Below are 21,434 nucleotides of genomic sequence, written 5' to 3'. Positions count from 1 at the left end.
GTTTTTGCCAGTCTGATATATATAAATGTACAGCATGTTATACCTCATACCCTCACAATAGCTAGAGCTTCTTAACAGAACTGCAACTAGGATCCAAGACAGGAAATACACAGATCATACACTGGTAGAGAGATGTAGTGTGCGTGCATTACACACACACACACACACACACACACACACACAGAGGAAGAAAAGGAACAAAAGACAGAAGAGAGTCAGTTGTTCCAAAATGTAGCACCAGACGACTGTAGCTTAACTGGATCTTTTCCTTCATGATTTAACATCTGTAACAACTCACCCTTAACCTAATGTCCCTGTGCCATGACGCCTGCCTCGTTCAACTCACCCTTGGGTTGCCTTAGCTGTGTGGGCTCTGTTATCGCCTCCATTTAGTCCTCTATCAGTAAATCACCAGCAGACGCCAGACCTTCACACGCCAGTTAGTTACTCCATCAACCTTTACTGAGGATGCTGCGCGCTCAGCCTGGGAGCACCAGGTCTGCCTTTAGTCCATCGACACCGGTGCAAACACGGACAGACAGACGGGCCCGAGGGCTGATGTGCTGCTTCTCTGTCTCATCTGTTCTGCACATCCTTTGCTTCCTCTAAAGCGGAGATTGGCCAATGCTCTTTCACCATCGCGTGAAGAGGATGTGGGCCTTGCTGTAAGTCTAGGACACACCTATTCACCCCTAAGCTTGTGCTAAACCACTGAGAAAATGCGCTGGCTGAGGAACTGGCACCATCACTGGTCTCATCATTTATTAATAAACTGTGGTGAACTACATGTGGCCGATATGGCTTTTGTGTTGTCACATTATTCTAAGAGCCAGTAGTTATAACTGTAGTATAAGCAACAGTAATGGCACTTCTCATTTTCATGGTGAAAAACTGGAAGACGTAGAGGCCAAAGTTCTTCTTACTATTGCATGCCCTCTGCTGGCTGTAATATGTTACAAGTCCAAGGAAAAGGCCAGAATGGGACAAATAGTAGACAATCACTAGTCTTGATATTGTTCCACTTGAATTGTCCACAAGTTCAGCTCCTGTAGTTTACACTATTAAGCAGTTAGAGAAAGGTACTTCTAACACCAAGGCCATAGGTTTGAACACCAGAGGGCACACACACTGTCATACAGATAAATATACACAAGTCTCTCTGGGTAAGCGCGTCTGCTAGAGTGAAATGTCTGGTCCCAAAGGTTAATAGACAAACACAGGATAGACAAAATTCTGTAAATGTACACATGCATAAGCCAGTAGGGTATACACAATCATGGTGAAAGTGGGAGTTTCCTTCTGAAAGCATTGCACAAAGAATGATTCACTATGAAGTGAAACTGCACCACAGCCTGAAGGTTTCACTGTTATGCGCTTGAAGATCCAGAGTATTTGATGCTACAACATGCCACAAAACTCATGACTAAAGAGATGTGCATTTTAAATCATTTTGACTGTTACTGGCTCTTTCTTCCTTAATAAAGACCTTCCTAAAATTATATTTGATGTCATATTTAAATGTTCTTTTTACAATTGTATTAGGGATTTAGTTAGTTACTTAGAAGAAAAGTAATAAGTAACATGTTTAGCTTAGAAAGTAATAAGTATCCCCATTATAGTTTGAGAGAGTTAATTAGCAATGGGTAATTTGTAATGGATTACTTAGTCTGAGTAGCTTTGTAACACTGATAGGAATCCTAGAAGTATGTCCCAGACCAAATGCCAATTATCCTTAATCCTAACAGCTGGAGTAAAGACCCCATACTAGCCTCTGCATCACAACTGCCAGGCAATTGTAACAAAACAAAAAAAAGGTTATTAATTAATAACCTGAATTAATTAAAATAAAGAATGCTGAAGTAATATGTAAATATTGTTAAAGATTCAAAATTCACACCCTTCACTCCCCCAGTCCATATCGTTCATATATGGAACCTAAGCTGCAAAAGCATCCTGTTTTGAAATCTTATGATGTCATAAGAACATTCAGCCTACAGCAGTTTAGCCCCACCCACTTAAATTTGGTTTTCAGGCACATTTCAGCAATCAGTGCTTTCTGAACGAGGCACGTTACAGGGCAGCCAATCAGAAGAGAGAGGATTTATGTTTAATTCTAAAGGGAGGATGAACAAAATGGTCATGTAAAATTAACTATGGAACAAAAAGCTACACAAACACTAAGTGGACATCATGGAAAAATGGCATATAAAAGAATATGGGAAGCTTTGAAAGAGAAAGGGACTACTGAAACAGGAACACAGGGGAACTAGAGAGCAGAATACAGCACAATGGCTGATCTCTGGCCAATGAGACCTGAAGCACTTTATTCTCCTCACCTAAATCCATCTTTTATGCATAGTATGTAATTATGTTGTATACCCAAGAGTCAATCTGATGCCGTGGTATACAGTACATTAAGCTTAACTATAAGCTAGTGCAGACATAACGAGAGGGTAGGAGAACCGTGGGGTGGGTTTAGGGGCAGGTCGCAGGCAGGCTTGGTGGGCCTCAGCCTTCGCGACGTGTCATTACGGCTTGCGATGTCATCTAGCAAGCGACCACTCGGCAACGTGGCATACAACATTCCACCACACAAGCACACACACAGTCTGACAGTCTGTGTAATCTACAAATCTCCCAAACCTACAGTCACCGTGCATCTCCGCATCGTTAACGAACACGCAAGGACAAATGACATTAGGTATGCGTCACAAGCGCTCGAATCACATTTATCATGGGTTTTGTTCAGAGGCCTGCACAAAAATCATCCGGATGAGACACCAGGAACAGTGATGCAGCGTGGACGTCAGCGCAGGGCAGCGCGCAGAGCAGCCCCCTCTCACAAGACATTTTTGTGGCTGCGTGGAATTTGCCTGGGAGTTTCATAGCTTCTCTGACAATACAGATGCACAAGCACTTACTGTGCAGTGTCTGCAGTGGTTGGATCAGGAAAAAAAAAAGAGTTTGTGGCAAAAGCTACTGCCTTCTACATACTGCACACCCTTTTGCTGATGGATGACCATGTCAGTAACACAGGTGGCCATAATGTATACACAACTGGAAGAGGAAAAAACAACAACAAAAAAAAAAAAACAAAACAAAAAACTAAACCCCACACCAACCAAAAAAATCATGCACATAAACATTATGACTGAAAATCCTTTTAATTTTATAACAGTACAATTGCCACTATTACTAATAACAGAACAATAAGTACAGAATGAAAAAGATCCATCCCAGCCAGTATAAGCATCAATCACAGGAAACAGCGTGCTTATTCCGATAGTGCTACCATAGGGATATGTGGTCATCTGTATCCACCTCCAGTCCTGGACACTTACCCCCCCATGCAGAGTGCAGTTCCAAAATACATGGAGCTTCAAATGGTGCTGAAGGCCTGGATTGGCTGGGGCAGGTGTGTTACATTAGGAGAATACCACAAACCTCCCAGATCAGCAGATCTCCAGGACTGAAGTTGGACTCCTCTGATCTAGAGAGACTAAAGCACAGAGGCTCAACGGAAAAACAATGAAAGGGAAAAAAAACAAAACAAAAGAAAACCTTAAGTTATTCTTTGGTCAGTCAAAATGCACAGTGTGGGATGTCCCGGAAAGAAAAGAGAGATTAAAAAAAAAGTAATCTCATGACAGCGCTCTCTCCAAAAAGTGCTTTGTGCGCGACTCTGGCAGGGTGTGTAAGTGTCGCTCATAACTCGTCCCGCGCCGTGCTATCCAGGGGCGAGCGCATCACGTCCGAGTTTTGCGCCTCTGTGCTGATCTCGGCCTGCTCGTGCGTCTTGCGTGAGCGTTTCCTGTCCCAGTCCGTGCGCACGCTCTCGTTGTCCCACACTGTGGACGTCTCTGTGTCGCTGACGTAGCCCGACTCGCCCGTGTAGTGCGTGGGGTACACCAGCAGAGGCTCCGCCGAGAATGCCTTCAGGTCTCTCCTCTCAAACTGTTCCATGTAGTCGGATCTGAAAACGATACAAAGCCGTGCACATTTCAAACCATATTAATAACACAATTCAATTTATCCCTGCTCAAACGTAGACCAGTAATGTAACCTCTGTGGGCAACACTAAAAAATGAGTTACCCTGCTAACAGTTTCATAGCCTTTATGTACATCTTTAACAAATAAACCCTAGTTTTTACTTGCCAAGAGATATTTTACCAAGTAAGTTTTATTCAAAAACAAACTAACTTAATTATTGCTTGCCGTGGAACATAGCATCAACATTTATAAACATGAGTATACAGACTCACTTATCACTGGTATTCTTAACATCTGCTCTAATTACAGCTAAGGCAGCAATGTGTACATTCTCAGCCAGGAGCATCTTCTTCCATGGCTAAGCATTTCTAGCGAGCGTGTCACTCTGCCCCACGGTGGCCGTTACTCCGTGCACTGGCCACGTCACACTCTAAACGCCCAGCTGTGTGTAACCGAGTCGGCACCGAGCCATTAATAAGCGACCTAAAATTAAATGTGAACATGTGGTCCACATGTCAGACTCACACAGGATGCTTGTTGAACATAATGGGAAGGAACTCATCCACGGGCAGCATCTTTGTGAGAGGTTCTGCTTTCAGGAGCTTTTTGGCACCTTGTAATGACATCATATAACCCAGCGTCCAATAGGAGTAGTCCGCCTCCACCAGGTTGTGTACATTGTGTACGGCTTTCTCCGGACGGTCCACCTGCATCCTCTTCCTGCCTATGTAACTGAGAAAGGTCCACACAAGAGGATTAAAATGGAAGATAGTTTAGCTTCTTATTGGAGTACTTTAACCAGACATCTCCAAGGAGCTTCTGGGAAATGTGCCAACTCACATAAGGTCCCAGTCCAGGCCCTTGCTCTCCACCTCCCTCATCAGGTTTTGCAGGCGGCGCTTGAAGAAGATCTCGAAACGCAGGTCATCTTCTATCACCAGAGAAGTCCTCAGGCCACGCTCCACGATCTGCGTACGGATGAGTCCGAGTCAAGGCGATCGGCTCCACACACACACACAGGGCTGCGTTTGCGAGCTGCATGCGCACCTCTTTCCATATGTTATAGTGAGAGAGGAAGCAGCCCAACTCTCCTTTGGTGAGAGGTCTGCCGTGGTAGGGGTCGCTGTAGCCCGCAAGCATGTGGATTCCCATGCGCTGGATGTCACTCACGTTCATGGCTCTGGGGAAAACAGCAGAGAGACACACGTCACTTTGGGGGAGCATTATTTATTTATTCTTCATATATTTACATTTTTAAAATTCCCTTCTTCCTCAAGTGGTTGCTGCTGTTTGTCTTAAATAAAAGAGGAAATAAAAACTGTTCTTAAATGACCCGCCTTAAAGTTAATAAATAAATAAATAAATAAAGAATTGAAGGAATCGGAACGTACTTGCCATCGACAGCTGCCACGATCTTACAGTCGATTTCCTGTTCACGTAGAGCCCTGAGCATCCGCTCTCGCCGATCAACCCGACGCTGCAGGTTAATCATGAATACCTGCAGCCAATCAATTCACACACACACACACACACACACACAAAAAGCCATAGTTTTAACCATGCTCCCCAAACTCTCTTTAAAAAAAAATCTACTTTGTGAAATCAGCTGAAGTGTCCGTGCCTTAACACACAGAAATCTGGGACTGCCACTGTCTGATCAATCCACTCACAACAAAGGCAAAACGCACCTCATCAAAGCCCATCTTGTCCATTTTTTTGACAGGAGCAGGAAGGTGTCTGGAAGGCTCTGCAGGGGAATTGCGCACTGTGGGGGGACAGGAAAAATAAACCATGTGGTCAAGCTGGCCTAAACCCTAACCTAACCCTAAGCCCCAACCCGAACCCCTAACCTAACTAACTGATAACATGAGACAGCTCAAAACCCTTGGCAGCCCATATACCAATGAAAGCTGAAATAGAGGCAGCCTGAAACCCGAGGCAGCCCGAAACAAAAGGGAGCGTGAAACCGGTGGGTTACTGATCAATATGTCTCAACTTCAGTCTGTAAACTCACCATTGACCTCAAGGACAGTGTGAATGAAGCTGTCTGCCTCATCCCTCAGGGTGTTGTGGGAGCGCAGAGGGACGGGCAGGAAGCCGTACGTCTCTCGGTTACAAACATACATCTGCACCTCTGAACAGAAAAGGCAAAAACAGAATACAGTGGCAGTCAGAAAGGAGACAAATCCTTTAGGTTTCCTCCCTTAAACTCCAGGCCCATTATAATCATTATTATTCTTAAGGCAAACCATTTGGTAGTGTGAATGATTCAGTAGCTATGTTGGAACTAACACGAAAGCCACGTAGTCTGACCCCTGAAGAATGGGAGTCTGGGTCCATTACCATTTGAACAACGACCACCCGTTGTGATGAGGCTTTTCTTAAAAACAACCAACACCACACCTGCCATTCGGGCCGAGTAGGCGAAGACGATGATGTCGTCAAAGGCCCAGCTGTACTCGGGGTGGGGCGGGTGGAAGGCGAGGAGCCGGGACGCCGCTTTGCGCAGATCCACCAGGAAGGTGGAGTGCACCATGGGGACGGCGAAGCAGCCCTTGCGCAGCTGCTTTCGCATGGGGATGTAGGCGGGAGTGCGCTTGTAGTAGCCCTGGAGGAACAGGGAGGCAGGCTCACGATGCATGTAGTCCCATTCACATGCGTTTCTCTCATTTATTTGCATTCATCACACACACACACACACACACACACCTCGGCAGTCATTCCACACCAGAAATTGGAATATGCTGCGCGGGACTCCAGCATCGGAGCCACGATGGTCTTATTCTCTCGTATCAGTCTCCACAGCACATCCCGATTGGTCAGGAGATTGTCACAGTCGACTATCTAATAGCACACAGAAAAACAATATTTGATACTTGGGTGAATGAAGAATGAGGGCAGAAAGATGAGATGACAAAACTTGCATATCCAGACAGAAAAATAAATATGGTAAATCATGGATTGCTTTCTAAAACCATGCTGGGAACCTCTGGGTTTGTACTGTCATGCGTGGTAGGGCCGACACTCACCATCAGGTAATCTGCCCACATGTCTCTCGCTCCTTCCAGGGCGGCCTGGCGTAGTTTCATCAGGTGAGCGTATCTCTGGTTCGGCCAGTGCTTGGGTCCTTCCTCGCCTGCGTACGCACTGATGATGGAAGTGTTGGAAAAGGGGAAGATACAAAGAAATTCAGCTGAGTTTGGCGTCATCTCCCTCCTATACTTGCAACACATAACCTTCCAATACCTAAGCAACGTTACCTAGAGCTAAATAGGTGCAACCCTCCCCAAGCAACTCTGCTGAGAAGAAGCCAGTCCAAACCACTCCAGTGAGATGATGGTCAGAGTTTGACAAACCTGGGTTTCTCCTTCGGCCTCCACTCCACGTAGTGGTACAGTTTCTGAACGTTGATGAGCCAGTCTCGCAGCAGGTACGTAGTGTTGTCGGCATTGTTGTCAGTCGCAACCCTGGTCAGTTCAAAATTAGACGAGATAAGACTTCACACTTTTGTCAGCTGATGTTAGTTTGATAAGGGTATTTGTTCAGGGGTGCCAGACTAAGCCCTTTTATAAAAGTGTCTCACTGCTGTGTAATAAGTCAACAAAAGCTGGACACAGAAGGTGTTGCATATCAACATACTTGTGTTCACCTGCACAGGTGGACGAGGTCATGAGTGAACGCTGACACGGGTGTGAGAGAACATCTTCACAAGGTGTACGAGAGTGAAGCTCTTTGGTCTGTGTGAGCAGCAGCTCCATTACACAACAAAAGGATACGCCGACATGCAAAACCACGAAAAGAACCTCTTTGTAATGAGAAATAAGAGCACTGACCACATGAGAAGTGAAACTGCAAAGCAGCAAACCAGTAGTGACAGTGATGGAGGTACAGACTGGATGGCTGAACAGACAAAGTTCGTGATTCAGACAGCGAGCGCGGCGTTTTCTCTCAGCGCAGCCTGACCTCGCCGATCACTCCTGCAACATCTTAGGTGGATTGAGCTTTCTGGCTGCAGGGACCAGGGCATCAACAGTGCAGCTGGGTTGTGGTGGTACAAGCTGGCCCTCCAGGAAGGGTTCAGATGAAGTTCGTGTCCATGGGAACCCTGTGGCTCCTGGCTGTGCCATCACACGGACTGAACAAAAGTGCAACGGTCTCACAACGACCAAATATGTGGCGTCTATCGTGTCTTTTTAGGGTTGTAAACAATGCAGAAGCCACCCGATGAGCCTAAACGGAACTAACGCATTTTTTACAGATCTCCTTTCACGTGGCCTTTTAACTAGGCTTCCCTTTCTGGGGTGAATGACTTCTCAAAGCACAAACACTAACCGACACCTCCAATCACACTGCTGGCCATTGTGGGCCCCGACAATGGCAGGTTGTTTATAAGAAAATACCACACTACTGTTTCAGACCTGCAGTCCTACTGTAGTAACTGGAATCCGTTAGTAAAGGGGGGAGAGAACCCTAGAGCAGGATGATGAGGTAATCTCTAGAGGCAGCTCCCCCCCCCCCATCTCTTTTTCCAGCACATACAGCTGCCAGTGGACAGATGTTTCCAAGTCCCAACACTCTGTTTCCCAGCCCTTCCTCCTCTGGGAGCACTCTGATAGAGGAGACCTTCTGAAGCCATAGAAGAACAAACTAAAAGGTTGTGTTTCTTTAGCTGATACATTTTCCCCCATCTGAAATATCTGTCAAGGAGAACCAGACATGAAATAGAGGCACTAACTGAGATACTGGGAACATTATTAAATGAAGACAATACCAGAAATACAGGTAAAATTACAGGAACTTATGGGTATTAATAACAGTGGCAACTTTTAGTTCATAGATCAGGAATCCAAACAATTCATTTAAAGGCCAGAGCTAGAAATTTTTCCATAATGTATTCCTGCTGTGTGAGAGAAGGCAATTCAAACATCTTCCCAAACAACTTAAGGCACGAAGAGCATTTAAATGAGCAAGGTTACAGCACATAACATCGCTTTGATGAGTTTATTTACAGCGTGGCGACGCAATTAAACACATATGAAGACTCTTCTCTGATTTTGCAAGTGAAAATTTGATTTGTAATGCAGATGCACTATCAAAACTACAGACAGTGGTTGTAAGCAATTAATTATGTATGGTGAACACGAATGGCTACAAACAGACGATATAAAAAAAGAAAATAAATGATACTCTGCAGTAATAACTTCCCGGAGTCCATCGGTCTATGCCTTGAGCAGGCCCATGCCTGTGACAGCCCCCACTGATACAAGAATCAGGCATAGTTAGTTTTCCAGGCATTTACTTTTCTTTCACCTTGGGGATGTACTTAAAAGAACTATTGAACTATTCTTCACTAGAAACGAGAGCATTTTCAGCGCGTTCATCAAAAACACTTATAACCAATGCTTGTATTTAATCAGGACACAGACCTAATCTCAACAGATCTGTGGTTTAAACTAATGTGTTTGAATTCTCTACCGTCCTTTGTACATATTGCAAGCAAAGCGTAGACACATAAGTCCGAGCCTCAGCAAAACCCCAGAAGACCAGGCCGTTTCAACACATTGATTTGTATACCAATTATCAAAAACTTGCCACAAAGAAAAAAAACCTCGCAAACTCCCTTACCAAAGTGCTATTCGATCCTTCGGATAATTCAATCGTTCTATAGCTCCGAGGAAATGGGGTAAAGAGTGCTCGGCGTTTCGGCAGATTATAGCTAGAACAACCCTCGGAGCCAGCAGAGGAGATTCCGGGCTCCAGCGCTCCTCGTGGAAGTACCCCAGAACTGGTCCAGTGTTCAAAAGACTTAGCAGCGGCGACAGAAAGTAAATAACTGTGAACATTGCCGAGGAAACACGTTAAAATTGGCTTTAATGAACCGCCTAGGTACTGCAGTGCTCTAGCTTTATGTAGCGAAGTAAAAACTGACCAATAATAGATACTGCGTAAAATAAATCGACCGACAAAAAGATAACTCGGCGACAACGCTGCGGTAACAGGGAAGACGAAATTAAAGGAGACGCTTAAAGGGGAGGTCCTTGTAATTTATACAAATCTCAGACACCCAGAGGTTGAACGCAGATAGCAATTTTCACTGTTTAATGTAATCAATCTTCAGATACATCGCACAGAAATGTAAGCGTTGCCTCGTCTACACTCAAAAGTTCATCTGATATACAACGTATCAACTTGCAAAAGACAAATCAGTGAACATACAGTCACCGTTAAGCGTAAACCGTTACGTTTTGGGGTAGGTTTATGAGTTTTATGACAATCTTGTTCTCCAGGTCATCCTCCCCCTCATAACTTTGCCCCGGGGCTTGGTCTTTCCACGTCTAGAGTAAGACATGCCGCCGCCGGCTCGTCTACCAGCCAGAACAGCTCTCCCCGTGCCGGTGAGACACGCGCTGCAGGCAGAAGGGGGCCTTCTCCACCCTCCAACACTTGCTGTGTACCAGAGGAAAAAAACAAGTTTTTTTGTTTTTTTTTGCAGCTGTTGAATATGCATGAACATATTCCTTGAATCCAAACGCAAGTTTTAACATGCCTTGAGCACGGGCGCTTTGCTGCCCCCGGTGCACACGAAGATCACGCAGCGCGCGGCGTTGACGACCGGCAGCGTGAGGGTGACGCGCTGAGGGGGCGGTTTCGGGGAGTCACTGATGGGGGCGACTATCTTCTGGCATTCCTGTTAAAGGCACGGGGATCATGGGTGAACAAGCAACCAGGGTAATGTGAAGGAGGCATATTGTAGTATTTTTCCTAACCTTTACAGTATACACATGTAGGATGTCTTTGTGTAAATGAAAAAAGCACTGGTATTAACAAGACGGTAAAAATCAGTGTCTCCCAACATTCACGCATGAAAATGTAAACCTGTATTATCAAAAAAATCAAGCATGAAATGTCAAATGCTTATTTGGATCTAGCTGTAAAATCTTTAATATAAATACTTTAGGCAGGCAGCAGAGATGAATCCCCTATATATCTTATCTGCCTGCATTAGTTTAGTGAGTAGTTACACACTGTAGGCTACCCTGGAAAAGAAACATTCAAGATGGTGTGGTTTTAGAGGGGAAAAACTTTTGTGTACAAAGCAAGATACGGTCCACATCTCATCTTTAAAGTTGAAAATTACTCCTGGAGTACATTCCCACTGCACAGTAGGTGTAACACTGTTTATTCCCATTCAGGTTGTTTTATCTTAAGTGAATCTGTTTAAAGTGGCCTGAAAATGGATACTGTCACCTCTAGAGATCACAACATTTTCAGTACTGTCCTTAACATAAGAAGAAAAAAGGGAACATGTAACCATGCAACTTTCTTGACATGGTCTGATGAGAGTATTCTTTCTTTATGTATTATGTATGAGGTGATCCTGGTATGTAGTGGTTAGTACCCAAAGTGACCCAAGGATCATTGATGTGCGTGGGGAGCAAAATCTATGCCACCTGGTACGATGCATACGAGGCTGGGTAACCTTAGATTGGTCAGAGTGCCCACGATGACCCCCATCCACTGCTGACAGCGCCTATAATTGGCATGTGAGCATCAGAACTGAACCATAGAGCAATGGAAGAAGGCGGCCTGGATGAATCACGTGTTCTTTTACCTCATTGATGCATATGCATGACTTACTCGGGGAAGAGATGACACCAGGAAGCATTATGGGAAGATGACAAGATGAAAGTGGAAGTGTGATGCTCAGGGTAATGTTTTGCCGTGAAACCTTGTGTACTGGCATTCATATTACTTTGACACATACCATTTACCCATTTGTTGCAGTCTAAGTACACACCATAGTGGCAGTGGTCCCTTTCAGCAGAATAATATGTCCTGCCATCCTGCAAATACTGTTCAGGAATGGTTTGAGGAACATGACAAACAGATCATGGTGTTGACTTGGCCTCCATTTCTCCCAAATCACAATCCAATCAACTGTATGAAATGCTGGAAAAACCGATCAGTATATGTGTAGGTTTCTTGAGGAATTATATACAGGAATGTATACAAGGCTGGACACCCCCCCCACCCCAAGTACAAATGGGAAGAACTGCAGAAAGTGATGGAGAACAAGGCTAAGATCCTGTGGGACCTCCTGATCCAAACAGATCGGCAAACCAATCAGATATCATGATTGTGGACAAGATGAAGAAAACAAAAGTGAAAAAAAGTGAATTTGGTAATCCCAAGAGATAGAAAACGCCAAGAAATACAAGGGATTAAAAATAGGAATGTGGCAGGTTAAAATCAGGGTTTTCCCAGTGACAACCCCCTAAGATGGAATAGTAGCTCAAACAGATCCCAGAAATGTCAACATCAATCTCAGTGCAGAAGAGTAAAAACACTGTGCCACACTCTCAAACTAAAACGCCTCCAGTAGAAGGCCAGAGTGTAAGGAAAAACCCAAGACCAAATCTATTTATTTTTTAAGTACACACATGCACTACTGTGCAAATGTCTTAGGCTCTTAGGCCACCATTAGACTTGTTGTTTTAGCAACAATGACCATATATAGTTGGTAATTGGTATAATGACCATATATAATTATTTCTCTCCATCACTTACTACAGTACTCACTCACTCACTCACTCACACACACACATACATATACATGTGTGTGTGTGAGAGTGAGTCACACACACACACACACACACTATATATATAATTCATTTATTTTTGTGTGTGTGTCTATAGCAATTCCTGTTCTCACTCACACACACACAAATTATATATATATATATATATATATATATATATATATATATATATATATATATATATATATATATTTTTTTTTTTATTTTTTATTTTTTTTTTTTTTGTGTGTGTCTATAGCAATTCCTGTTCTCTCTCTCACACACAAAACAAACAAAAAATTTTTTGGGTGTGTGTGTGTGTGTGAGAGTGAGAACAGGAATTGCTATAGACACACACACACAATTTTATATATATATATATATATATATATATATATATATATATATATATATATATATATATATATATATATATATGTGTGTGTGTGTGTGTGTGTGTGTGTGTGTGTGTGTGTGTGTGTGTGTGTGTGTGTGTGTGTGTGTGTGTGTGTGTGTATAGCAATTCCTGTACCCGTAACCAAAACAAGCATTTAGGAGCATACTGGAAATAACCATTACACTTCTGCTTAGGGTAATTCTTTAGGACACTTTACCTGGACATAACACACAAATGTCTAATTATGATCTCACCTGCAGTAAAAGATGGTCCGGGAAGAGGGAGCATGTATGTCCATCAGGTCCCATGCCAAGTAACAACATATCAAATACTGGCATTTGTTCTGTATTGAAAGCCTGCAGAAACAACAATGATCTCTTCAATTAGAATCCAGATGACAAATATGTGATGAACTACTGCTGCACATCACATTGACAAAACGTGCAGAAATATTACATCTTATCAGACTTATAACACAGTTGAACTTTTTTGATCAAAGTACAGCTAAAAATGATCTGACATTACTGACAAAAAAATGTTTCATTGGTCCATTTCTTGTTTACCTTTTAAGTGGTGCCAAAGAAAGAGTGAATTTACTTAAGCTGAAAGTATAAAAAGAAGCAAGGCCTGGGAGCATTTTATTAAAGAGGATACTGCTGAAGAACTTCTACGCTAGTCATCAGAATATACCAACCCAAATCGGTTTAGGTTTCAGACGTATTTAGTGCACTGCTTCGAAAACCTGTAGAACATGTGGCAGCTTGTTGTGACAGGGCATTAGCTAGCTACACAAATCCGGTTAAAATACAGACCATTCTGCAAACATATTTTGTCCTGCATCAGCTCGTCGTGCTGGTCCTGCATACCAATTAATGTAGTCAGTAAAGTAAAAAAGAAATTAGAAGATAAGTTATCCCTCACTGGAAATCAGTACAATAACAAAATATTATTTCTAACTGAAATGCAGAACTCATGTCAATATAGTAACTATAGGTTCCTAAAGGTAAATTATACCATTATTTTACTAAAAATACAACAATGAATAAAATAAAGAATACTAAATAATTTGCTACAGCCTCTCATTTACTCACCACGAGGCACATTAAAGCTGATTATTTGATTACTAGAACATTTTATTCATTTTTGTGTGCAGTTCTAGATCAGAGTACCTTACGAAGTTTTCCAGCATAGTCATCTGCACACTCCTGCACTGGTAAGGATGGATCTATTGCCAAAATCCTCTCCTCTGGAATGTTGATTTTTGTGAACAACTGATTCTAAAAGAAGAAACAGAACATCTCATATCTTATAGAACATCTCATGTTCATATTAACCTTATTCATACAGCTCTTGAAGTAGTGTGTGAACACACTCTCCCAGTTACCTTATATAGCCCGTATGTACTCTCAGGGTCATCAGAAGGAACCAGTCTCTCATCACAGAAGCCCACCAGCCATCGGCTGCAGTCCAGGTTCTGCATCCCAGGCAGCTCCCTACTTAGAATGGATACCAGACCTCCCCCAGACAGACCCAGGGAAAAACAGCAAGAACCACTGGCCAGGGACTTTGCTGCCTGAGATGTGACCAGCTGGGCCAAGGCAGGCCCAAGTTCTGCTGCTGAAGGAAACACTAGCACTCTTCGGCCTGACATTGTCACCTGAAATAACAGTAGGAGGAGGTACTGTATTATTTGCATACTGGGCTGTTTAATTTCCTCCAGCAGACTCCAGTATCTGTCCAGTAAAGACACATAGGTATTAAAGACTTGTTAATTTTGTTACATTTTGGGATAATATAGGTTACATGAGTGTGGTGTGTTGAATTGTAATGGAAGAAGTGAACTCATAACAAATCTAGTTAAGAATAAACTTTTAAACTGCCCGAAGGATAAACCTTCGAAACATTAAATATTCTGTTTTGTTTGACCAACTTCATCCATTTGCTGAGTCAATGCACTGAGCGACAGCTTCTAGCCTGGACTACACAAGATTACAAACAGGTGGAAGATGACAAAACCTCATGCAAAGCATGGTCAAGTGCAAACAACAAAACACGACATGTTACATGACTTATCGGAATTTAACCTTTCAATAATTTTGTTAACTACATTTACCCTGAAATATTCGCTCAGATTGAACCTGACCAAATTTCCCGTCCGGGCTCCCGCCTCTAACTTCCTCATACGACGTCACTGCATCCAATCAGCAGACCGGAAACGGATGCTTTGTGTACTGATGCATTATGGTAGTTGAAGTTTCTGTGGGCCTCTTTTGGCATCGCTTTGCTATGCTCCGCTTCAGTAGATGGCGATGATAGAGCCTTGGTAAAACAAGTCTGTGTACTGACCATCGAAATTTAAATTATAACGATCTGATGGCTACTGATCTCTATAAATTCTCTTCCTTGTTATTTTTCTATGGCATTGACACGCTAAATAAGAGGAAGGTGCGGAGGGGAAGGATTGCATAAGTGACCAAAACAACTTTTACAATTGCAAGATCATTGCTCGTAGCGTAGCAGATTGGTGTAGATTTGTACGAGAATATTATCCTAGCTAGCACAATTACGTTTTTTTTTAATTTATTTGAGTGCTTAATTTTTAAAGAATTGAGAGATGCTAACGACTCTTTCTGCTTTTCAGTCTCAGTTAGCTGCCATTATGGAAACATTAGCGAAAACAGCTGTATTGGAGATAAGTAAACTTGTCGACATAGAATGCAAAATACTACGGTCCGAAGTATCGCGCAGTCACCATGAAATTGACTCTTTGAGGAAACGATTGTACATGATGGAGCAGATGCTGTCGGCAAATGGAAAGAACCAGGAGGCTGGAAATAGTGAACACATGGTGCTCAAATCAGTACAGGGTCTTAATTGCTCTGTTGAGTTCTGTCCCAGGACAGACGACCAAACATGCATTAAAAGGTAGATCTGCCTTCATACGCTATAGGCCTATTTTTAAAATATATATATTGTCCGTTGTCCAGGACTGCCTAACCCATGTTTTCCTACTGCAGAGTTCTGTACTCACAGTGTCACAGTGATTTGTTTTAATTTATCCAGAGAGAATAACCTGGAAGAGTTGAACAGAGGTAATTCTGCTTTGGGGGAAGCTTCTGGATTTACTGGGCAAAACCAAGTAAGTTTTCTCTGTTTTGCGAATGATGGTGCCAACTTGCAAAACGTTCTTGACCTTGAGGCAGTTTCCTGTGTGGAAAGAATTATTCAAATAAATCTGAACTAACACTTTAAATGTTTTATTATGATGTAGCCTGACCGAGAGAAACCAAGTGGCTTTCTGCAACAGCACTGTGGGGGAAAAGTCCCCATCGAAATCACGATCAAACAGGAGCCAAACGGAATGGATTTGTTGGACGCTAAAAGTGGAGATCCAACCACGAGGGAGGAAAGTGAGTGTCTCCTATCTTTGTAATAGCAGCGCTTGGCATTGTGGTGTTTAGTGCCCTTTACAGAAGACTTGGTCTCTGCTTGATCAATTTTTGTCTGTTTTTGTAATTGCATAAAACAAGTCATGGAACTTTTTTTTTTTTTTTTTTTTTCCCCCTTGTTCTCTGAAATTAAAATAACAGCTATATCATTTTTTTACTTTTAGTTCCTGATGAATGTCGTTATTTCTCCTCAGTTACAGTAGCTTGTGTCATTGGCTGTAGTAGTCCTGAAGAAATATCATCTACGCTGCTTGTTGCTGACAACACTACTGACCAGGGAACCCAAGTTATGAAGACCACTTCAGCTAATCTGCTGGGCAAAACCACACTTGAAAACAGTGCACATGCCCAGGAAAGGCCATTTTCACAAGCCCAGTCAAGCTCGACGATCGGAAAGACGCATTGTGCCGCTTCACACAGTTTCCTTTCATTAAAGCCCACAAAGACCTGCGCCACCTCCGGGCGGAGCGGGGAGAAACGCTTTGCCTGCCCGCACTGTGCCAAGCGCTTCAAGTGTTTCAGTCAACTTGAGATCCATGAGCGGAGTCACACGGGCGAGAAGCCCTTCAGGTGCACGCTTTGTGGCAAGATGTACGCGCAGAAAGGGCACCTGTATACCCATCAGAGAACGCACACGGGAGAGAAGCCCTATCGCTGTGTGCACTGCGGGAAAGGTTTCATACAAAAGTGCACTCTAGATATGCATCAGCGAACTCACACTGGAGAGAAACCCTTCGTCTGTGCCAAATGTGGTAAAGGGTTTACAAAGAAATGCAATCTAAACAAGCACTTAGCTGTGCATTCAGACCCTGCTGCAGGCCTCCGTGTAGAATCAAGCCTGCATGACCTTAGCCTCAGGTAGTCAATGGACTGTGGAAGGATGCAACTGCCACAAACCCTAGATGTTATGTTTATTCTATTTAAAAAAAAAAACAACCTTTTTTTTTTTTTTTTTAGTGATTGTAATGGCATGGACACCTGTTAGTCTTTTCCGTTCAGTTTTATTTGCGTAACTTTTTTAGAATATTGTCACATAGCAGTGTGATAGACGGTAAGGTCAACTAATGAACAACCCAGCGGTGACGGGTGAAAGGAAGAACTCACTGATTTGGCACAAAGGAGGAGAGAAATGACAACTTGAGTGAGCAACCAGTCTGATCACTGGGGGGGAAATTCAGAAGGAAAGATGGACAAGATGAACTGGTGACCAAAAAGAGATTGCAAACTGTTAACTGAGCTGAACATATACAGGATGTTACCTATGAGGACATTATAAGATAAGTGTTGTTGTTGTTGTGGTGTTTTTTAAAGATTTATTTGTGGTTTAAAACAACATCAAAAAGAGGATCAGAGTTCAAGCATGAGTTAACATGTTTTAATAATTCTGGGCAGCAGGTCTATGAAACATGCAATTACAGGAAACAATCATCAGGTTTATGTATTCATGTACATAAGTCTGCGTTTTAAAACAAATAGATAATATTCAACCTGTGTATGGAGTGTTAAATTCTTGGAAAAGAGAAATGGCAACTTTTTGGGTTGAAGTGTATGTCTTTATTTTTTTCTTCAACACGAAAGGGATCGCGACCAGACCACTAACGTAAAACACGACTTAATTGCGATCTAACCAACTACACTAAGCCTACCCTATATATTCAAATATCGAATCCACTCAGTGAGCGGGCAAACTTATAACGAATAATTATGCAGTCGCGGTCATCGATCAAGTTCTTCGACTCGAGCGATAATGTGTTCTGGGGTGAGCCAAGGAAAACGATCACACGGTTAAAACCGGCCCACAATGGCGCACTTGATGCTATTTATATTATTTTCCGTGACGGTGAGCAGCAAGGAATGAGGGGCAAACGTAGACGAGCGGTGTGCTTCTACGAGAGTTACGGTAAAGACTCCCATGATCCCCCTCTGCGTTTCCTTTCATAATAAAGTAATCAAAAGAGAAATAAACGAACTGGTGGCGATTTCGCACAGCCGACAGTAAGCACCGTAACGCTGTAAATAAGGTTTTGTTTGCTTGCAACGTCGTGGGTGTGGTTTTTAAATGATGGAAACGGTAGTAAGTGATTCGCGTTTTCAGACCCAGTTAACATCGATAATGGAAATGTTAGCGAAAACAGCCGTAGTTGAAATAGGTAAACTTGTAGAGCAGAGTCATGCAACATTAAAGCTAGAGATATCTCGTCGAATAAGCGAAAACGAATCTCTCAAGAGCAAATGTGATTTTCTTGAGAAAGAGCTCAAAGCGACCAGAAGAAGTGCTCAAGCAAGTACTGATGTACAGTTTGGCAGCGGATCTAACGGTAGGTTTTAGTGTCCACCAAAAACGTATTAAAATATATGAATTATACATATATTCCTTATATCTTTCCCCCCCCCCTATTTAAAGTGATGAAATCGCTTTTTCTGTCCTTTGGTTCGTCAGTATAAATGTATTTGCGCTGTGTTTAACAGAAGTCGGACATCGTCCCACCATTGACGGCGTCTTTGGGAAGGAATGGTGTATGGACTTGTGGAAGGAGAAGAAAGCGACCGCGCGTGAGGAGGACGGGACGCGCGCGGACCCCTGCATGTTAGAGGTTCGTGTGCATGCACGAGAGGACCGCACGCGCTGGTCGTTGTCTTGCACATCCGCAAAGTATTCTAAAAACGGTGATTGCGTCGTTAAGTTGCGGAGGAAATGGTATAATAGTTTTGCATTTTATTCATGCCCGTCAGTCAGTCGATCTGATGGATGATGAACCTGACATGATCATTATCAAGGACGAAGCGTTTGAAGATTGTTCAGGGAAAAGTAAGACACAAGCAGACTCGAGAAGTAGCGAGAAGGGTATGTGTATTAAAGACACTGTGTATTATAGTCACTTTTAAAAGGATGTGTCCACTTATATACCTTCAATTGTTGATCTATAGGGACTGCGTTCTCTAGCATTGAAGGGGACGTTGCCCGGAGTGGTGAAGACTTTATCACATACACCATACCTTTGGACAACACACGGCAGAGGCAAGCAGGTGACCAGACTTTTGTCCCAAGACCATCTGCCCTGGGAGATGGAGCCACTTCATCTGAAATGAATTCAGAGGAGTTCAGTGGATTTTTTCCTGCTAACACGAGCCTGAACGCTCCCAAGACCCTCGCGCCTGGTGCGGAGCAGAAAAAGTTTCAGTGCATGTTCTGTGAGAAAAACTTTAGCTACTTGAGCTATTTGAAAGTACATTTAAGGATACACTCCGGAGAGAAGCCTTTCGCCTGTCCTGTGTGCGGCAAGCGATTTGCTCAGAAAACATATCTTAAAATACACATGCGTACTCACTCTGGAGAAAGACCCTACACCTGCATCGAATGTGGAAGAAGCTTTTCACAGAAAAGTTCGCTTAATATACACCTGCGCCGGCATACTGGGGAGAAACCGTATACCTGTGTAGACTGTGGGAAACGGTATGCAAATAAACATGGTATTAATAGACATCAGTGCACTAGCTAGACTAATGTCAATATTAAATATGTAACTAGAATAAATGTTGGACAGGTACTGTGCAATGTGCACATTTGCACATACATCAAAGAACATTCTGCAATCTGTGTGTATAAATTAACTTGTTCTTTTTAAAAGGAAACATTTTTCAACTCCATCTTTGTTTAACACATCTGTAATGTATGGCTGATTACCATTTACTAAAATGTACGTGCATTTCCTTGTACTTAGAACAGAAAATCCTGTTGACTCAAAAACACTTCTAATGGAAGCTCAAGAGCAGTTGTTGGGGAAGACTTGCTACAACTGCCCTTAGAGAGTAGATTTAAGATCCTGGATCGTTCCTTTATGCATAGAAAACATGTCCTTGTATTGTCGGTTTTGTTCAGAAGTTTAAATATGGTGTGTCCAGGAAGACTGTTTTCAGTCTTACTATACTTTGGGAAACAAAACCCAGGAATAGCCAGTTAAATAAGACATGGTGGTGGCATTGTAATTATTCTCATGGATAAACATACTTCCTATGGCCAAGACGAAGACTGGCGAAAGGGGTGGGGGTGGGGTTTGTCTTGTGCATCCAGTTCCGAGTGTTATTTTAATAAAACAAAGCCCAGTTTGCTCTGTTTGTTAACTAGGAATGTTTGAAATAATATATGTATTTGTTAGTAGAATGGGCAATTCAATTATTCCCATTATTCCCAAGTTTTTATCTTATACAATCTATTTAATTTCATTTATCCCTATTCTATTATTTTCTTCTGGTTGAATAATAAATTGTTGTTAAATAAATATGGTGAATTTGTGAATTAATTTTGGATGATTTCTTTGTGATTTGCCCATTACAACATAGTTGTCTTAGTTTAATGGTACAAAGGGTTTGATGTCTGCAGGGGAATCTTTTATTTGTATGGAAATTTATCCATCACCCTAGTCGTGCTTGAAATGCTCTATGTTAACTTCTGTAGCTGTCCAGTAAGCTCCCTGTGAAACAATTGAATGAAACTCCAGGAAACCACAATGAATGCAGTTTATCAGGTCATTTACCTGTTATCATTTGATTTGCTACAGGAAAATGTCTGCCTTACATCAGATAAATTCTCCACTTTCTGGGAGATGGGAAGGCTGTTCCCTATGAGCTGCCATAGGTTTAGTACTGAATAATTATTCTTCTGACATATCTTGTGTTCTGGACCAGTTGTGTCTGTGTCCATTCACAGGCCACTTGCTTCTGACCACAGGATAAGCTTAACTCCGAAATATATATATATATTAGTAGTACTCATCTGGAATTTTCTTTGAAAAAAAAAATATATAAAGCACTTTGCTTGCACAGCTGATGGACACACACACACATATATAGTTTTGCTTATGCTTGGGCTTTGACTGGGCAGGTAGTATGAGGGTGTGGTGCAGTATTTTTGCTCTTCTGGACTGAGCTTCATGTTGACATTCCTGGGATCTGTTGGAACCACGCTTTCAGTTTCCACAGGTCACAGTGATTGCCACATCTATTACCACTGCTGTTTT

The 21,434-nt window shown here is 42.6% G+C and overlaps 5 protein-coding genes across 13 annotated transcripts in view; 2 read left to right on the top strand and 3 right to left on the bottom strand.

The window, feature by feature from the left end:
• Positions 1-591, bottom strand: part of gmip (GEM interacting protein) — a 15,832-nt gene extending 15,241 nt beyond the window's left edge. For all 4 annotated transcript variants that reach the window (XM_027017273.2, XM_027017276.2, XM_027017275.2 and 1 more), the window contains exon 1: positions 347-591. In XM_027017273.2, coding sequence (XP_026873074.2) covers positions 347-389 — 43 coding nt within the window. In that variant the 5' untranslated portion in view covers positions 390-591. The remainder of the gene's footprint in view (positions 1-346) is intronic.
• A 2,557-nt stretch (positions 592-3,148) lies between these two features.
• colgalt1a (collagen beta(1-O)galactosyltransferase 1a) lies at positions 3,149-9,990 on the bottom strand. 5 transcript variants are annotated; one of them, XM_027017302.2, is made up of 13 exons: positions 7,825-9,707; positions 7,631-7,728; positions 7,348-7,458; positions 7,021-7,138; positions 6,701-6,835; positions 6,395-6,599; positions 6,006-6,125; positions 5,680-5,756; positions 5,383-5,489; positions 5,039-5,171; positions 4,832-4,959; positions 4,517-4,723; positions 3,149-3,973 (listed from the first exon to the last, which is right to left on the bottom strand). In XM_027017302.2, exons 2-13 carry the CDS (start codon positions 7,660-7,662, stop codon positions 3,706-3,708), a joined length of 1,641 nt encoding a protein of 546 aa, XP_026873103.2. In that variant the 5' UTR covers positions 7,663-7,728; positions 7,825-9,707; the 3' UTR covers positions 3,149-3,705. The 5 variants fall into 5 exon arrangements, with proteins under 5 accessions (XP_026873103.2, XP_035381135.1, XP_026873101.2 ...); XM_035525242.1 differs by having other exon boundaries at positions 7,631-8,688; positions 9,617-9,689; XM_027017300.2 differs by lacking the exon at positions 7,631-7,728 and having other exon boundaries at positions 9,617-9,990.
• An 85-nt stretch (positions 9,991-10,075) lies between these two features.
• On the bottom strand, positions 10,076-15,153 carry pgls (6-phosphogluconolactonase). Its single transcript, XM_027017282.2, has 6 exons — positions 15,081-15,153; positions 14,352-14,624; positions 14,137-14,244; positions 13,222-13,323; positions 10,539-10,679; positions 10,076-10,438 (listed from the first exon to the last, which is right to left on the bottom strand). Exons 1-6 carry the CDS (start codon positions 15,147-15,149, stop codon positions 10,292-10,294), a joined length of 840 nt encoding a protein of 279 aa, XP_026873083.1. The 5' UTR covers positions 15,150-15,153; the 3' UTR covers positions 10,076-10,291.
• Positions 15,154-15,279: 126 nt separating this feature from the next.
• On the top strand, positions 15,280-17,907 carry LOC118241270 (zinc finger protein 615-like). 2 transcript variants are annotated; one of them, XM_035525732.1, is made up of 4 exons: positions 15,280-15,892; positions 16,031-16,106; positions 16,239-16,377; positions 16,611-17,907. In XM_035525732.1, the coding sequence occupies exons 1-4, from the start codon at positions 15,582-15,584 to the stop codon at positions 17,276-17,278; spliced, it is 1,194 nt and encodes a 397-aa protein (XP_035381625.1). In that variant the 5' UTR covers positions 15,280-15,581; the 3' UTR covers positions 17,279-17,907. The 2 variants fall into 2 exon arrangements, with proteins under 2 accessions (XP_035381625.1, XP_035381626.1); XM_035525733.1 differs by having other exon boundaries at positions 16,009-16,106.
• Positions 17,908-18,349: 442 nt separating this feature from the next.
• On the top strand, positions 18,350-20,713 carry LOC113581866 (zinc finger protein 260-like). Its single transcript, XM_035525734.1, has 4 exons — positions 18,350-18,734; positions 18,886-19,010; positions 19,150-19,261; positions 19,345-20,713. The coding sequence occupies exons 1-4, from the start codon at positions 18,476-18,478 to the stop codon at positions 19,914-19,916; spliced, it is 1,068 nt and encodes a 355-aa protein (XP_035381627.1). The 5' UTR covers positions 18,350-18,475; the 3' UTR covers positions 19,917-20,713.
• Positions 20,714-21,434: the final 721 nt, after the last annotated feature.

This window comes from Electrophorus electricus, chromosome 4 (assembly GCF_013358815.1).
Source record: "Electrophorus electricus isolate fEleEle1 chromosome 4, fEleEle1.pri, whole genome shotgun sequence".
NCBI classification, from domain to species: domain Eukaryota; kingdom Metazoa; phylum Chordata; class Actinopteri; order Gymnotiformes; family Gymnotidae; genus Electrophorus; species Electrophorus electricus.
Note: the sequence above shows the minus strand (reverse complement) of the source record. Positions and strands in the feature narration are given on the sequence as shown.

Excerpts from the sequence above, each read along its gene's own strand:
- LOC113581866 (XM_035525734.1), top strand. The coding sequence starts at position 18,476 with ATGATGGAAACGGTAGTAAGTGATTCGCGTTTTCAGACCCAGTTAACA. Across the intron at positions 19,011-19,149 it reads CGGACCCCTGCATGTTAGAG|TCAGTCGATCTGATGGATGA; the intron begins GTTCGTGTGCAT and ends CATGCCCGTCAG. Across the intron at positions 19,262-19,344 it reads CTCGAGAAGTAGCGAGAAGG|GGACTGCGTTCTCTAGCATT; the intron begins GTATGTGTATTA and ends GTTGATCTATAG.
- LOC118241270 (XM_035525732.1), top strand. The coding sequence starts at position 15,582 with ATGCTAACGACTCTTTCTGCTTTTCAGTCTCAGTTAGCTGCCATTATG. Across the intron at positions 16,107-16,238 it reads GATTTACTGGGCAAAACCAA|CCTGACCGAGAGAAACCAAG; the intron begins GTAAGTTTTCTC and ends ATTATGATGTAG. Across the intron at positions 16,378-16,610 it reads TCCAACCACGAGGGAGGAAA|TTACAGTAGCTTGTGTCATT; the intron begins GTGAGTGTCTCC and ends ATTTCTCCTCAG.
- pgls (XM_027017282.2), bottom strand. The coding sequence starts at position 15,149 with ATGAGGAAGTTAGAGGCGGGAGCCCGGACGGGAAATTTGGTCAGGTTC. Across the intron at positions 14,625-15,080 it reads ATCTGAGCGAATATTTCAGG|GTGACAATGTCAGGCCGAAG; the intron begins GTAAATGTAGTT and ends CTGTTATTTCAG. Across the intron at positions 14,245-14,351 it reads GTACATACGGGCTATATAAG|AATCAGTTGTTCACAAAAAT; the intron begins GTAACTGGGAGA and ends TTCTTCTTTTAG.
- colgalt1a (XM_027017300.2), bottom strand. The coding sequence starts at position 9,834 with ATGTTCACAGTTATTTACTTTCTGTCGCCGCTGCTAAGTCTTTTGAAC. Across the intron at positions 4,960-5,038 it reads ACTATAACATATGGAAAGAG|ATCGTGGAGCGTGGCCTGAG; the intron begins GTGCGCATGCAG and ends ATCCGTACGCAG. Across the intron at positions 3,974-4,516 it reads ATGTTCAACAAGCATCCTGT|ATCCGACTACATGGAACAGT; the intron begins GTGAGTCTGACA and ends TATCGTTTTCAG.